The sequence below is a fragment of the Microtus oregoni genome, unplaced genomic scaffold (assembly GCF_018167655.1).
Source record: "Microtus oregoni isolate MIOR12 unplaced genomic scaffold, Mior012 000006F_ref0000085, whole genome shotgun sequence".
Taxonomy (NCBI): Eukaryota; Metazoa; Chordata; class Mammalia; order Rodentia; family Cricetidae; genus Microtus; species Microtus oregoni.
Genome location: NW_024543065.1, coordinates 27,713,597 through 27,729,712, shown reverse-complemented (window position 1 = coordinate 27,729,712; position 16,116 = coordinate 27,713,597). Strand labels below are relative to the sequence as shown.

General features: G+C 48.9%; 1 protein-coding gene across 1 annotated transcript in view; it reads left to right on the top strand.

The window, feature by feature from the left end:
* LOC121449304 overlaps window positions 1-16,116 on the top strand; it is a 173,897-nt gene that overhangs the window by 141,898 nt on the left and 15,883 nt on the right. The window contains exons 37-40 of the mRNA XM_041653616.1: window positions 6,757-6,866; window positions 12,481-12,630; window positions 14,514-14,567; window positions 15,162-15,329. Coding sequence (XP_041509550.1) covers window positions 6,757-6,866; window positions 12,481-12,630; window positions 14,514-14,567; window positions 15,162-15,329 — 482 coding nt within the window. The remainder of the gene's footprint in view (window positions 1-6,756; window positions 6,867-12,480; window positions 12,631-14,513; window positions 14,568-15,161; window positions 15,330-16,116) is intronic.

The window sequence follows — 16,116 nt, the reverse complement described above, 5'->3', positions numbered from 1 at the left end:
TCTCTCCAGTTTAATCTGTGCCACTAACATTTCATTAATTAGAACCTCGGACTCTCCACCCACCTACAGTTCACTGCAGCAACAATGGGCAAAGCTTCCAGAGGCAGTTTCTGCTCCAGAGAAACAGCAGTTAGTGGTCAGCTTTGACACCACGGTTAGCCTGGAGCTGGGCACTTCTCAGCAGAAGTTAGGATTAGGGAACTGTTAGAAACCCAGCGACCCTGTGGATTTACCAGAGGCTCCAGGGTTTTCCCTCAGGTCTTTGCTTTGGCCAGACCAGGACTTGCCTTTGTACCTACCAAAGGGGAATTCAAGGGCACCAGAGACTGCTTAGAGAAAGGTACTCGCCTCTTAAGCGTGAGGACTCGAGTTCAGATTCTCAGTACTCATGTAAAAAGCCGGGCATGTAATTCAGCAGTAGGAAGGTAGAGATTCACTGTCCAGGCAGCCCAGTGGGTGACCCTGTCTCAAAATATAAGGTGGAAAATAAATTTCAACCTCTAGCCTCAGGGTCCATGTACACACACACACACACACACACACACACACACACACACACACTGGAAGATTTTTCTCTGTCTCCCTCCCCCTCTTATCTCCCTTCCACCACGTCTTTGGAACTTAAATCTTTTTATTCATGGCCTCCAGTTTATCAAGGAGGCTGCAGAGGTATGGCATCCACCCCTTGTCCTGGAATTAGCTTTTGATAGCTGAACTAGTTGTCGTCCCCCTCCCCCAAGACCAGAGCTGGCAGTGGCTCCAGATACCCTGGTTCAGCCTTCAGCTTTCCATGCTGACACAGTCTTCCTGAATTCAGAGAGACCCAGCCACTTCTGTATTTGACACTTTGGCATTAAACTGAATTTTAAACAGATTTTCTAATTTTCCCTTAATAATCGGAAAGCTAAGAGTCTCCAAAGTGGAATACATACATACATACAATATATGTGTGTGTGCATGTTTGTATGTATGTATGTGTGCGTTATCATCCTTTGGGGATGCAAACCAGCAGAGTATGAATTAGTCACGACCTCTGACTTGTTTTTGTCTCTTTTTTTGGTCTGTTCCAAACCTGCTTATGAAGGTTTTAGTTGTCCTTGAATTTGAGTGATTTCATTTGAAATTACATAAGCCAGTGAAGGCAGAGTATGTATCTGTTGTTTCTAAAACCAAGTTGATTTGCTAATAGAATATTTGTAAATACTAAAAAGAAAAACACAGGCTGGATGTGATAGTGCCTATTTTTAATCCCAGCACTCAGGAGGAAGAAGCAGGTGGATCTCTGTGAGTTTGAGGCCAGCCTGGTCTACATAGTGAGTTCCAGGACAGCCAGGGCTATGTAAAGAAACCTTGGCTCAAAACAAACAAAGGGTAACAAAAAAAATTTCAAAAATAACAAAAACCCACCCAACATTTTGGAGCTGAGGAGATAACACAGTGGCTAAGGGGGAGTACTGCTAATCCAGAGGACCTTAGTTCAAGTCCCCACACTGGGGATCCGATGCCTCTGGCCTCCATGGGTACCCACATACCCACATACATATCATTTTAAAAATTAAATCAACATTAAAAAAACCAAGTTCGAACCTTTAATCTCAAAACTCAAGAGGCAGAGGCAATTGAACCTTTTGTGAGTTCGAGGCCAGCCAGCTCTACATACCAAGGCTGTGGAGGGAGATCCTGTCTCAAAAGAGAAAGAGAAAGGAAGGAAGGAAGGAAGGAAGGAAGGAAGGATAGAGTTCTTGCCTAGCATGCAAGTTCAGTTTTGAAGAAAAGAGGGGGGAAAAAAAAGAAAGAATGAGCTACCAATCCATAAACAGACATGAAGGAAGATTAAATGTATGTTAACCTAAAGTTCAGAGACCATGGCAGAAAAAGGAGCAGAAAGATTGTCAGAGCCATAAGATCAGGGAGTTTGCTGTGAGTCTGTGTCTCCCAGTAATATCAGAAACTGCACACGAGGTCTCACCAACATGGCTTCTCAAACGTGAGCTGAACAAGGAAGACGCAAACAAACATGATAAAGTAAAATAGAGTTTCATAATCTTTAATTACTCCTTTTCAAGACAAATACACCTAGAAACTGTCATCCTTACCCTTTACAGTCACTTTTGCCAAAGTCTACAGACTACGAAATTTATCAGTGAACCGCAGTGCATGTTGGGACCTCATCATATTTATGGAGAGATGCTCCCGCCCCAGCCGTGCTGCAGTGGGCATGTGCAGAGGCCTGAATTCGGTGTGAGGTAGCGGCAAGTATTTGTAGACTTGTGTGTTTTAAGTAAAATCAAATACAGATAGCACAATTCCTTTGAAAGTGGCCTCTGCTTTAGTTGGCCTCTTTTAATTGACCTTCCAACCATTAGACTTTTTCTCCCAACACTGTGAATTGAACCTCAGGATTCACAGATGCCAAACAAGTGCTCTATCACTGACCTACATGGCAATACCTTGTGTTTTGCTTTTTTTTTTTTTTAATTCTTGAGACAGGATCTCACTATGTAGCCCGGGCCATCCTTGAACTTGCCCTCCCTGAGCCTCTGAGCACAAAGACTACAGGATTGGACACCGTCCTGGCTTGTTTTCTGTCAAGGTAGCTGTCTTGATTACCTTCCTCTTTCTTGTGACTGAAGGTTTGACAACTCAAGGGAAAATGGGTTTGTTCTGGCTCCTAGGTGGAGGTTACAGTCAATCATGGCAGGGACGCCATGGCAACAGGAGCATGAAACAGCCGGTCACATTGCACCCACAGTCAGAGAGCAGAATGAGAGAAGGGGGGGGAGGGGGGACAATGAAGCTCTGCTTCACTCTCCTCCTTATTGAGAGTGTTGTCACCCACTCTCGCTGCCCACATTTCGAGTGGGTTTTCTCACCTCAATGAATCTAGTCTAGAAACTTCCTTTGGCCACACCCAGAGGTCTGTCTCCTGGAGGATTCTAGGGCCTCTCCAGCTGACAGTCAGTAATAATCATTGCAGTACGTTTGGAAAACTCAGGGAAGGTCTTGTGTGAATTTCCCCCTAATCTAGATCCTAGAGCTTTTACGTACTGTTATTGCTATCCTGTCCAGTAAATAATGCCGTGCTTGGGAAACTAGTATTTGGGGTCGCAGTTTGGAAATCACAGGAGAACACAGTCTTACCTCCATGTGCATTTCAAGCTCCCATTTGTTGGGCTCCTGGTTGCTGGGGAGGGGAGAGGATGGAAGGGAGGGGATGGAAGAAAGGGGAGGGGGAGGAGCACCTCTGGGCTGCACCTGTGTGCCTTCAGCCTTCACTCTGTCTTGGATTCTTGTGACCGAGAACCGGGTTATGTGGGGGAAGTGCAGGGCTTCAAGCTAAGTTTCTGAGAAGGGGAGAAAGGGGAACTGGTTTGGCCAACTCGAAATCAAACTTTCCTTCAGTCAAGGGCAAGGGATAGAGAAAAAGATCATCACTTAACCGCAAGGATGCTTCCTCCCTCCCACTTCTGAGCCTCTGCCAAAACTCTGGCTTCAAGGCAGGGTAGAGTGCTGGCCACACAGAGGGGAAGTCCCAGAATCATATAAGCTGGGTGCTGCCGCACACTGTGGTCCGAGCACACCCCTCCAGAAAGACAGGCTGGCCTGCGAAATGCAATGGGAAAAATCAAGCAAAGATGTTGGTTCAGACAAAATGCAAGGACCAATGCCCTCTACTCCGACCTGCATTTACACTCACCATACCCCTTCCCCACATGCACACACTCATGCGTGTACACACAGATACACATATGTGAACACACATGCACATATACACGCACACTCACTCACACATACAGATGTGCACACACACACAGACATACACAGAGAGAGCGAGAACATATATCCTCCTGCTACTTCATATTGAAGATGCCATGGCCACACACGTGCACTGAGAACAAAGCAGATGGGGAGGCTGGCTCCTCTTTGCCAGAAACTCCTTGAATGACTTCTCTCTCTGGCTCCAGCCTCTAAGAACAACGGTGTGTCTGAATTTGGACTCATGTGAGGGAGAGAGCTGGAAAAGGCTTCTCTTTAGCTGGAGTCAGAGATGTAAACCCAAACTGGTCCCAAGCTTGGAGCGTGTGATGGATAGAGCAACACCTCAACGGGCCTCTGCCCTACAGCACCCTGGGAAAACCATCCAAGCTCTTGTCTGAAGTTTTCCATGATAATCACGAGCTCTGTCTGTTTCATCAAAATTTATTAAAGCTCTAAGCATCTTAAGAAGCATGAACTATGATTTATAGGTTCATTATGCAAAGTAGTCATCTGAAGAAGAAATGCAGAATCCGATTTTCAAAATGGAGACTTGGGGGTCAATGGCACAGCCTCTAAATCCTGGAGGCACGGCTGTTTCTGGGCAGATGGTAGCGAAGACTGGCTCTTGCTCTCGGATCATCCCATGTATTTTGGAGTGTGTGTGGCAGGGACTCTCAGCTGAGAGGAAATGAGAAGCCACAGCAGGCAACAGACAAGGGAGCAGCGGGGCTTGACTTCTTCAACATATCCACAGCTTCTAAGATTCCTTAGGCCCCAGTATAGTGACCTGATCTGGTGTATGCTTTATTTAAATGTGTGTGCATGTATGTGTATCTACACGTGAGTACACGCGCATGTGGAGGCTGGAGGACACACTCAAGTTTCATTTTCTAGAAAACATCCTCCTGTTTGTGAAATAGGACCCCTCACTAACCTGGAGCTCACCCACCAGCTAAGCTCCAAGTCCAGTAAGCCCTGGGTCTGCTTGCCGCCTCCCAGTGAGCCCTGGGGTCTGCTTGCCTCTCCCCAGTGAGCCCTGGGGTCTGCTTCCCTCCACCCAGGGAGCCTGGGGTCTGCTTGCCTCCTCCCAGTGAGCCCTGGGGTCTGCTTGCCTCCTCCCAGTGAGCCCTGGGGTCTGCTTCCCTCCACCCAGTGAGCCCTGGGTCCGTTTGCCTCTCCCAGTGAGCCCTGGAGTCTGCTTCCCTCTCCCCAGTGAGCCCTGGGGTCTGCTTGCCTCCTCCCAGTGTGCTCTGGGTCCGCTTGCCTCTCCCAGTGAGCCCTGGAGTCTGCTTCCCTTTCCCCAGTGAGCCCTGGGGTCTGCTTGCCTCTCTCCAGTGAGCCCTGGGGTCTGCTTCCCTCCACCCAGTGAGCCCTGGGTCTGCTTGCCTCTCCCCAGTGAGCCCTGGGGACTGTTTGCCTCTCTCCAGTGAGCCCTGGGGTCCACTTGCCTCTCCCCAGTGAGCCCTGTGGGTCTTGCCTCCAGCTTCCCAGGAATGGACAGAACCTAGGTTCCAAGGACAGAATTTAGGTCCTTTTCTTGCCAGGCAAGCCCTTGACTGTTAGTGCCACCTCTCCAGCCCCTGTCTTGGAACTGGAAGCAGAGAAAATATAAGTGGTGGGATGCTGGGTACCTTCCAAGGCAGCAATGACTGATCAGATACAACACGGTCATTAGAAAATAGCAGTCCATCACGATTTCAGGCTTTGTAACGTCTGGGAAGGTGGAAGTTCTATCTTTGACCTGGGGCAAGCTGCAGATGGAGTCATTTAGAGAGGAGACGCTGGTAACTTGATTAAGCATAACTTAAGTTTTAAGTGACCTTAGAATAAGGAAGCTGTTAGCCCAAACTTGAGATGATTATTACAATAATTATAATTATGAGTATACCAAAGTAAACAGGTGGACAGAGGCTGAGGCCTGGGGCCGGGAGTGTGTGGAAAAGAAGAGCGGTTCAGTGACAAAGAAAGCTAGGTCACGGTTAGCTAAGAAGAAAGCAAGGCTTTTGAAGGCGTCCCAGGGCCTTGAGAGGGGCAGCTTCCCCAGAGGGGAAGTGAGGACCTTGGCAAAATGCTAAGGCAGGCAAGTCAAGCCATTGACTTCAGTGGAAGTTGTGGGTATTTGTAATGTAATCAGTTCCCCCAGACTTGTGGAAGTGAAAACCAGGCAAGTGGGTTTGCGGGATGACTTTGCTTTCTGGGAATTCTGCCATAAAAGGTGTGAAGAAATGAGCCGGTAAACCGCTAGAGGAGAACCAGGAGGAGGGTTTTAATAAAACAGCGGAAAGGCGCGTGCTGCTGTGGACAGTCTTAAAGGAGGGGGGATGATGACGGAGCAAAGATGGGGAGACTCCTGGAGCACGGGGCTGAGTGGGCTCCTTCTATAGCCACTGTTCTATGCCTTGGCATTTTCACTTCCTAACCCGAGGTGGTTGGTATTTGGTCAACACCATGAACATTCTTCCTGTGAACAGTGGCCTAGTACTCCGCTTGGGGGAGGGGTGCCATAGTTGAAATGACCCCGAATGACAGCCAGCTGAGTTTCCAGCACCGTCTTCCACCATATGAAACTTTGTTCTGAATGAGTTTGTGCCGTGCGGTGCTTCCTCGCCTACGCATCAGCCGTGTTCTTCATTGACTTCCGATAGGCGCACGCCGCCGCTGAGATCATCCTGCAGCGGGGTGTAAACAAGGCAGACATCTTGAAAGAGGAATGAAAAGCCACGCAGTAACGTTTCCTTCTGGGTTTTGTCCACGGTACTGTGCACTGGTCTCCAGGAGGCCTTCCCCAGATATTTCTATTAAGAACCTTGCTAGATATCTCCCTTCCTCCATGTTCCAGAGGATTCTATGTCCTCCCCTCCCCACTTACATTTCAAAGTGGCAGATTGTTGTGTTGGCATCTTTTGGGAGCTGTGGAGTCATGTCCTTGGTACCTGTCTATGTTTTGCAGTTCCTGTTCTGATCTGGTGGTTGTTGTTGGCTTTTTTTTTCTTCTAGAACTTTGGAAACACCAAGTCATGAAAGAAAACTTTTCAGTCGTGAGACCCCAGATCGTGGAGAAATTTGTACAGAGACTGATGGAGGGTTCCCAAGACGATGGGCCCGAGGTATGCACCCAAAATGAACTGCTCTGCTCCCCTTTGAACAGAAATCCACATATACCCTGGTGCTCCCCACTCTCCCATAGGATATGATTACTGAGGCTGAATCCAAAACTACCACCGCTCACTACCATGTTAGTATGAAAAAGTCCAATGTTTGTCCATTTATGGAGTAATCAGAAAATGATCATTGGCTAACAAAAAAATTGGTCAAATGTTTAAAAGACAAACTTTGAAATTTTGAATGAGTTGGTTTTTTTAAGCAGTTTCCTGTTGTTGATTTGCTAGTATATATATATATATATATATATATATATATATATATATATATAAAAGAGGAAGACCAAAAAGACCCATAATACACCTAACTAGGAAACATTTTTAAAGTCTACAGTTTGGGGAAAAGGCCTCCACCACCAAAAGGCAACATTTCCTCTCCAGTGGAAGTGGCACCAATAATTTTATGTTTGTATCCTTCCAGAAAAGCTATCTGGACTCATATAGCACCCTATATGAGTAACGTTTAACAGTATTTGCCCTTGCCTGAAAGTGTTTGCTGCAATCAAAAGAATCCATTGAAAAGGCGAGATAAGAGAGCAAACGCAAGTATTTGAACACCCATTTCAGGATCATTACTAAGTGCTTAACATAAAATCACCTCCACCCAACCATAAAAAAAAAAAATCTGTGCTGTTTGGCATGGTGGTGCACACCCGTAATCCTAGCACTCAGGAGGCTGAGGCACTTCGATGAAAAGTTCCAGACCAGGGGCCTGCAAGACGGGTCAGTGTGTAAAGAAGCTTGAAGTCAAACCTGGACTCCTGAGCTCCATCTAAGGAACCCACATGGTAGAAGTGGGGAACAAACTCATGAAAGTTGCCACATCTGACCCATACACAAATGCTATGGCATGGCATGCACGTATGCATGTATGCACGTATGCATGTGTACACGTATGCATGTGTGCACGTATGCGTATGTGCATGTAAGCATGTGTGCATGTATGCGTGTGTGCACGTATGCATGTGTGCACGTATGCGCGTACACACACACATCATACACACATGCACACATAAATAATAGAGAGGGGGGAAAGAGTTCTAGGTCAGGGGCGTTAGGAATATTTCTCTGTATAAGCTCCCTGCTGGCGCAAAAATTCTCAATCAAGCCAAATCAAAACAAGCCGAATTAAGAAATATCCAGGTTTAATGGGAGCTCTGTGTTCTCTGGTGGCCCCGAGGGGGAAACCGGGAAGCCGTGGGAACGCGACCTTCAGGGGGAAGAAAGGGAGACCACATGTTCCTCTTTTGGGGGAATCACTTAAATATATATGCCACCATCTCCCACTAAGGATAACGTCTTGTAGGAAAGAAATGTAGGCTTCAAAACCAGGGTGAATCCCTATCAGGTACATCCACAACTTGAGAAATGCTTAGAGAGGTTGGGGATGCTGTCCCTCTCATGCCCCTGCCTGGTGGGCCATCAGCCTCTTCTGCTCACTCACAGGAACCAAGAGCTTACTCCAGCCCAGCTGCCCCCACCCCAGGCAGCTTGGATCCGGTCAACTGTTACTAAGCTATGTTTGGCCTTCCTTGTACACCTTCACCATAGATAGATCCTCTGTCCCCAGACACCTACCTACAGATCAAGCCTGGGATACTGACTGTGAGCCTCAGATATCCCAGGCCCATTAGGGCCATCGCTATGGTGGGTGGAGTCTCTGCCTGGTTCAGCAAGGGGCTTACTCGGGATAACAAGTCAAAGGGGGTGCACGTCGGTTGGATCCCTTTCCTCAGATCCCGTGGTTCCACACCGGAGCATGCAGACAGGGAAGCAGAGCTTTCCTGAACACCTTCACTGGTTTCTTCCATGCACAGTGGACTGGGAAGGGGAGCCTCAGCCTACCAGCCCTCCCCTATATAAGCCACCCACATTGCTTTCCACCGCTCAGTAGATACACACTTGCCAGTGTGGCCAGTCTCCTTTAAATTCTCTGTTGTCTGGTCAGCTCGCAGTGACCTTGGCCTTGAGGTTTCTCTTGGACTACTGCCTGGAAGTGTGCTGGGCTGGGCAGCCACATCACTCTGGCACAGTGAGCTGTCCCCTGCAGCCACAGGGTGCACTCAGACACTGAGTTACTGCCCCATCATACGGCTTGTTCTCGGTCGGTTTGGTCCACTCTTGAGATTTTTACAGGTCTGTATTCCCAGCATCTGGTTACTCTTTCAGCCTGCTCTGAGCATCCTCTTTAAGCCATTAGTAGCAGTGAAGACAGGACAGTCCCAAAGGCCCCAAGCTGCCCACACACTAGACCTCCCAGGCTGTGCAGCTGTGTCAGACCCGATCATCCATGGGCCAGGGGCATGCGCAGTTATCCAGCCGTCCAGCCATCCAGCCGTGTTCTCCCAGTCCCCTTCCCAGGCATCCTGCTGGAAACCAGGGATCCTGTCTGCTCTAGTTCCTGAGAAAATCAGGTCAATCTGGCAGGTTTCTTTTTCTGAAGTCATGTTGGTGTCTAGTCTCTTTCCAGTTTCTAGAAAACCAGCCTCCATCCATCACTGGTTCTAGTATTTTCCCCCTCTGAGGCAGAGCTGGGGTTTATTAAAAAGAGAATATTTAAATTTTTTTAGTGCAGTTATTTATTTTTGAGGAGAGGGCACATGGTGGCCATAGGAAGGTTTCCCGACAGAGGTGTTGTTAGGGTCAAATCTTGAGGCACAAGGAGGAGCTGGCAAAATGAAGACAGGCAGGGGTCAGACAGCACAGAAGGGTGTGGGGGGGACACGCTGGATAGGGTTAGATGTGGAATGGCCCTGTGTGCAACCCTTGGGAGTGAGTCCCAGTAGGAACACACAGGCAGAAGTGGTGTTGCAGACACCTCCAGAACACTTTTGTGCCTGACACGAACCAAACTGATTGTGTTGGGTGTGGTGGCACACTCCTATAAAGCCACTGGAAACAGAAGAAGCCCTGGCACTCGCCAGGCCTCACCCAAGACTGTCTCTCTTGAAGAATCAGCACACGGGGCGACCTACTGTTCTTCTAGGCACAGTCAGTCTTAAACGCTGTTGAAACGCTGCAGTGGAGCCCGTCCAGAGGAGGGTGGTGGTTTCTACTGGAAAAATCTGGGCCAATGTGGGGAAGCGGGAGGGTGAAACCTGTTCCAGCTGCCTCTACAAGAGTAGGGACCTGAAAGGTAGGGGTGCATCTGAGGGTTCCCGGGAGGGCCAGCAGAAGCCCCAGGGTCCAGCATCTGCTGTTCAAGAGGCTTCCTATCCTCTTCCCAGAAGGCTGAGTGCAGTGCGCAGGACCAAAGTTTACCTAAAACCTTTCTTCCTCACCTGCTAACCACAGCACCCACCGTGGGGACCCACCACAGACATGCTCTGCCTCCTCACTGGCTCATCCCCCTACCCCCTACCCCCCACCCCGCTTTCAGATCATTCTCAAGACTCTGCCTGAGCTGAGCTGGAGTGGATCCTTCTATCCAACTTGACCCCACCCCCGCCACGTCCCGTGGAGTCTCCTGGGAGAAGGAAGCAGCAAGACCTCTTTAGCTAAGTCTTGGGAGGTGCTTATGTGTAGAGTTCTGACAACTCTCCCCTCCGGGTGCCATCCAAACTCACCAGGGGCCCCTTGCTCCTGCTGTGGGAAGCCTGCTGCCTGGGAAGCCCATGGCAGAGGGCCATGGCAGTCACGTTCTGCCAGCCGTATCTTCAGGGCCTGCGGTGGCAGGCAGTTAATCTGAGAGGCCACTGCCCTGCGAGAGAGCTGGTGGAGGCCTTGTTGGCTTGTGCTCACTCCAGGCAGTTTTCCCAGGCCTGTAAGGGATGAGTCACTGGGGCTGGCCTCCAGTGTGGCCTGAGGTGAGGTCAATGGCCACACCCTCACTGACCTCTCAGCCTTGACTTCTCGTGGCTTCAGGTTTTCATCAAAGCCAAACCAGGAAGTTCCCTTTGCCATTAGTAAACCTTTTCCCCACAAAAACATTAGGTTCTGATACCTTGCCATGGTGCCAACAGCTTCATGGAGCACACTGCCCAGAGGTGCAGAGGGGAGCAGGGGCAGGGTGGCCCGCCTTGTCCCATCCACTGAAGGGGCCCTCTAAGGGGGGCCCTGGAGAATGAGTCCCCAGCTGCAGCTGGTTCCTCCTACACAAGCAGAAGTTGTCCTCAGATTCCATGGACCAGTCTTCATAGGATCCTGCCAGGCTGATACAACTGCTGACTTTTTGAAAACATAACTTTTAGGATGTATGCTTTATGTAAAAACTATTTTAATTACACATACAAATTGTGATTATTATATTATATTAGAAAATAGAAATACAGCTGGCAGGTGGTAACACACCCCTTTAATCCCAGCACTCATGCAGGAGACAGGAGGCAGAGGCAGGAGGATCTCTATGAGTTCAAGGCCAGCCTGGCCTACAAAGTGAGTTCTAGAACAGCCAAGGCTACACAGAGAAACTCTGTCTCAAAAAAACAAACAAAAATTCAACAACAACCACCAAAAAACAAAAAGACGAAGGAAAGAAAGAAAGAAAGAAAGAAAGAAAGAAAGAAAGAAATATGGGCTGGACAGCTGGCTTAGCACAGTGGTTCTTGACTTTCCTACCGCTGCGACACTTTAATGCAGTTCCCCATGTGGCGGTGACTCCCAACCAGAAAGTTATTCTCGTTGCCGCATGCATCAAAGCCATAATCTTGCTACTGCTGCGAATCATAATATGAAGTGAAGTGAAACATGCCCTGGCAATGCTGCAACACGCATGGGCAGCCCGTTTATATTGGCTTTCACCTCTGAGTTGATGAGGATCACTGACCAGGTCTCTTCCTCAAAGAACCTTGGTTCCACCAAGAGACAAACTCAGATAGCCGGATTCTGAATCCAGAGTGTTAACTATTACACCATGGGAGCTGGCTCACAGATCATAATATAAATATCTGTATTTTCCGATGGTCTTAGGAAACCCCTGTGAAAGGGTCATTGGACACCCCCAAAGGGGTCAAAACCTACAGGTTGAGAACCACTGATCTAGACTTACCTGGGTCTCCTCCCTCAGCTGTGTTCCCAGAGTGAGAACAGACGGCACTCGGATGTGAATGCACAGACCGAGGCAACTGGGGGTCATAGTGTGAGCTCTGCCTGGGGAGCAGCTCTCCCTGTGCCTCCACACTTCATCACAGAGCGCAGAGTACTTTCTGGACGCACATCCAAAGCCAGCCATGTAGCTTATCCTCTTTGAAAGTAGAACTAGATTTTGTATTCTAGTGGTTTCTTACTTTGATTTCTAATCTTTAATGTTTGAGACACTTGACAGGCCAGCCTTCGTTTCTTCCCTTGTTCCCGGCTCTGCCAATGTTCAGAGTAGAGCTGAGGGGGAGGGGGTTGTAGGACCGGAGTCAGTCAATGTTTCTTCCCTTGTTCCTGGCTTTGCCAATGTTCAGAGAAGAGCTGGGGGGGGGGGGGGGGGTTCGTAGGATTGGAGTCAACCAATGTTTTGGTGTTGAGGGGAAATGAAAATGTGTCCACAGGCCAGAGCCAGCACGTGCCCCGAGTGCAGGTGGCTGTCTGTGGCTTCCAGAAGCCGCTAAGAGAGACATCATTGCCTTTTCAGATCACCTTCAAGAGGGACCACCTTGAAGCCTGCCTCCTCTCCCTGGGTTGTGATGTCATGGCAAGAGAACGCAGCAACTTTGAGACCTACTCCATGTGCTACGAGCATATACTGCAACATGCTAGGGAGAAGCTGAGCCAGAGGGAGCAGGTAGGGACCCAAGGGAGAAGCTGATCCAGAGGGAACAGGTGGCTTCCCAAGGGAGAAACTGATCCAGAGGGAGCAGGTAGGGGCCCAAGGGAGAAGCTGAGCCAGAGGGAACAGGTAGGGACCCAAGGGAGAAGCTGAACCAGAGAGAGCAGGTAGGGACCCAAGGGAGAAGCTGAGCCAGAGGGAGCAGGTGGGTTCCCAAGGGAGAAGCTGAGCCAGAGAGAGCAGGTAGGGGTCCAAAGGAGAAGCTGAGCCAGAGGGAGCAGGTGGGTTCCTAAGGGAGAAGCTGAGCCAGAAGGAGCAGGTAGGTGCCCAAGAAAGTGAGAACATTGAAGGAGAAAGGGTGTATGCATGGAAGTGTGTGCACGGAGTCACCAGGCCCAGAAAATCTGAGCAGGTGAAGAGAGCTGTTTTTATGCCAAATATAGGGGGGAAACAGTGCCCTCCACCTTTTTCCCCATTGGTTCCTTTTTTCAGACCCTGGCATTCTCAGTTGCTAAGTTCCTAACAGCAACGGGGTTATAGGCTGTAGAGGTTACCATGGATACAAGGCATGACCAATAAATGGGTTGAGCCTTTGAGAAAGATGCGTAACTGCCTCCCCTCCCCCAGAAAACACCAATCTTCTTGGGTTATTCCTGGTCTATCAGAGAATCATGCATATATTTGTATATACTCTGTCTTCATCAGTCAGTATCAGTGGTGAGACCTTGTCTTAGTGAGGGTTCTATTGCTGTGTAGAGACACCATGACCACAGCAAGGCTTATCAAGGAAATCATTTAATTGGGATGGTTACATTTTGAGAAGTCTAGTTCATTCTCATCATGACGGGACATGGTGGCAGACAGACATACATGGTGCTGGAGAAGGATCTGAGAGTCCTACATCTTGACCCCAAAGTAACAGGAAGTGGTCTGAGTGTTACACTGAATGAAGCTAGAGCAAAGGAGACCTCAAAGCCCGCCCCCACAGTGACACACTTCCCCCAACAAGGCCAGGCTTCCAAATAGTGTCACTCTCTATGAACTCAAGAGGGCCAATTACACCACGAGACTAGGTCCCAGTACCCATGGGGTCTCAGAGTCACACCGCCATATAGAGTATACACTGTTTTGAAATAGGTTGTATCCGAGGAGTCATTTAGTCTTATTTTATACACAGGGGAAAAATGAGTAATAGTGTCCAAAAAATCGAATGACACATTAAAATATCAAACAGTGAGTCTTGGACTTGCCCACACTTGATGGCTTCCCCTAGTTGACTCTGCACCACTGGAGAAGCCTGGAAGTTACGTTGCAGGTTTTCTTTTGTGTGTGCACTTGTCCACATGCTCATGTGCGTGTCACCTCTCAGAAACTCCCCATCTTATCTTCTGAGACCTCTTCTCTCACTGGAACCTGGAGCTTGCCAGTTCAGCTTGGCTCTCTGGCCAGCAAGCTTCAGGTATCCACTTGTCTCTGCCTTCCCAGAGCTGGGATTACAAGCATGTTCCACCACACCTGGCTTGCATGTTATCTTTTGATGTTCTGTTAAGAACCCCCAGAGTTTAAGTGCCCATAGTGGTGCAACCTTGTAACCCCCAGAACTTGGAAAGTAAAGGCAGGAAAACCAGAAGGTTAGGGTCACCCTCGCCAGTCTTGTATACATGAGGGACGGAGGGAAGGGAAGGAAGGAGGAAGAGAAGAAAGGAGGAAAGAAGGAAAAGAGGAAGGGGGAAAGAGAGAAATCACAAAGTCTAACACGGTACCAAGCACAGCCCAAACTACTGGCAGGGCCAGGGGCCAGAGGATCTTAGAATGGGATTAAAGACACCAACAGGAAGGGGTTTCATGTGCACTGCCGTGCATGTGTGCTGAACTAAGCCCTGCCTTCTCCTCCTCAGGAAGTAGACTTGCTTCAAAGAAGTCAAGTTCCTCCTGAAGACTGTGCTAGTCAGGTAAGTCAGTTGCATACTCTTAGTCTGCCGGAAGTTAGTGTTGCCTGCAGCAGTCCCGGCCATAGGGGCCATGCTGGCGCACTCCAGACTAGAATTACATTTTGTGCTATGGGCGTTTTCCCCCTAGAGATAGATTTCTTAAGTTGTCTTTGTTGTGTATTGTTTGGAGAGGGTGGTATTTAACAGAACTGTGTGCGCATGCGTCTCCCTTCCTGTTTTTAAATGCCAGTTACATTGCATTTCAACAACGAAACGGCATTTGGTTGAGGAGTCAAGGGAAGGCCAGTTTGGAGATGAAAGCCAAGACAGATGAAGGGTTTATCAGAAGTACTGTGCATAAATACCAGCTCTTTGGGGCCTGTCCTTTCATTAGATTAAGAATGTTCTATGCAGGGTGAGTGCCTTTCACCTCAGCACTCAGGAGGCCGAGGGCACGTGAATGTTAGATGTGTCTGACATCACTCAGGCCTGTCGCATCAGCCCGAGGCTCTGCCCTCCACACAGTGGGTCGACCATGCTAGTCTACACGGAGCTGTTCTGCAGCTTGCAATTTCCCCATTGCTGCTGTGCAGTCCTCTTTATTTCCAATACTAGGTTGCCGAGCTCAGCCATGACCTGATCATGGAAGTCACTGCTCTGAGAGCCCAGCTCACGGATCTAGAAGAGGAGACTCTGGATCTAAAACACCAGATTAGAAAAGAAGTCCAGGAGGAGTACAGCGAATTAGTGCAAGCTTTGTTTATGACCTGCTTACACATAAAGGTAAGTGTCTCACATCTGAGATCTGGGAAGCCCCGTGGCTGCGTACCAAGGGACCAATGACAGAATGGCCTTTGAGGTACCAAGAAATTCTTGAGCCCCCAAAACTTCAAGTGAGGAGGTTTTGTTTGGTTGGGGGTTGGTTTGGTTGAGACATGGTCTTGCTAGGTAGTCCTGACTGGCCTGGAGCTTGCTGTGTAGTCCACGCCGAACTCAAAGTCAAAACGTTCCCCTGCTTGAGCCTCCCTTGTGCTGGGAGGATAGATGTGCCCCCCTGCAACTAGCCAAATAGAAATTTTTCCTGAAGAGAGACTTAGCAGTGAGTGGTTATTATTTTATTTTGCTTTGCTTTCGTGTGTGTGTGTGTGTGTGTGTGTGTGTGCATATGCCACAATACACAGGTGGAAGTCAGAGAGAAACTTGCAGACATCAGTTCTTTCCTTCCCCCCTGTGGGTTCCAGGGATCAAACTCAGGCCGTTAGGCATGAGGGCAGGCACCTCCACCCCCTGAGTCATGTTGGCGGTCTGAGTTGTCACGATTCTTGCAGGATAGACACTGAGCCTAGAATAACTGAGTGGTTTGGTCCACAGCTGAGATCTAGCGGCTGTTGGAAAGAGGAGGTATTCTGCTTCAACTTCCCTCTGACGTCTGTCACTGTTATTTCAGTGGAGGAGACAACCAAGCGGGTGAGCAAAGGCCCTCAGAGCCCTGCTTGAGCAGAGGGACCTGAGAGCTTGCCGGGCAAGTCTGGAGTCTGAACTAGTTTCCACAGATCTGAAGCGCCATCCA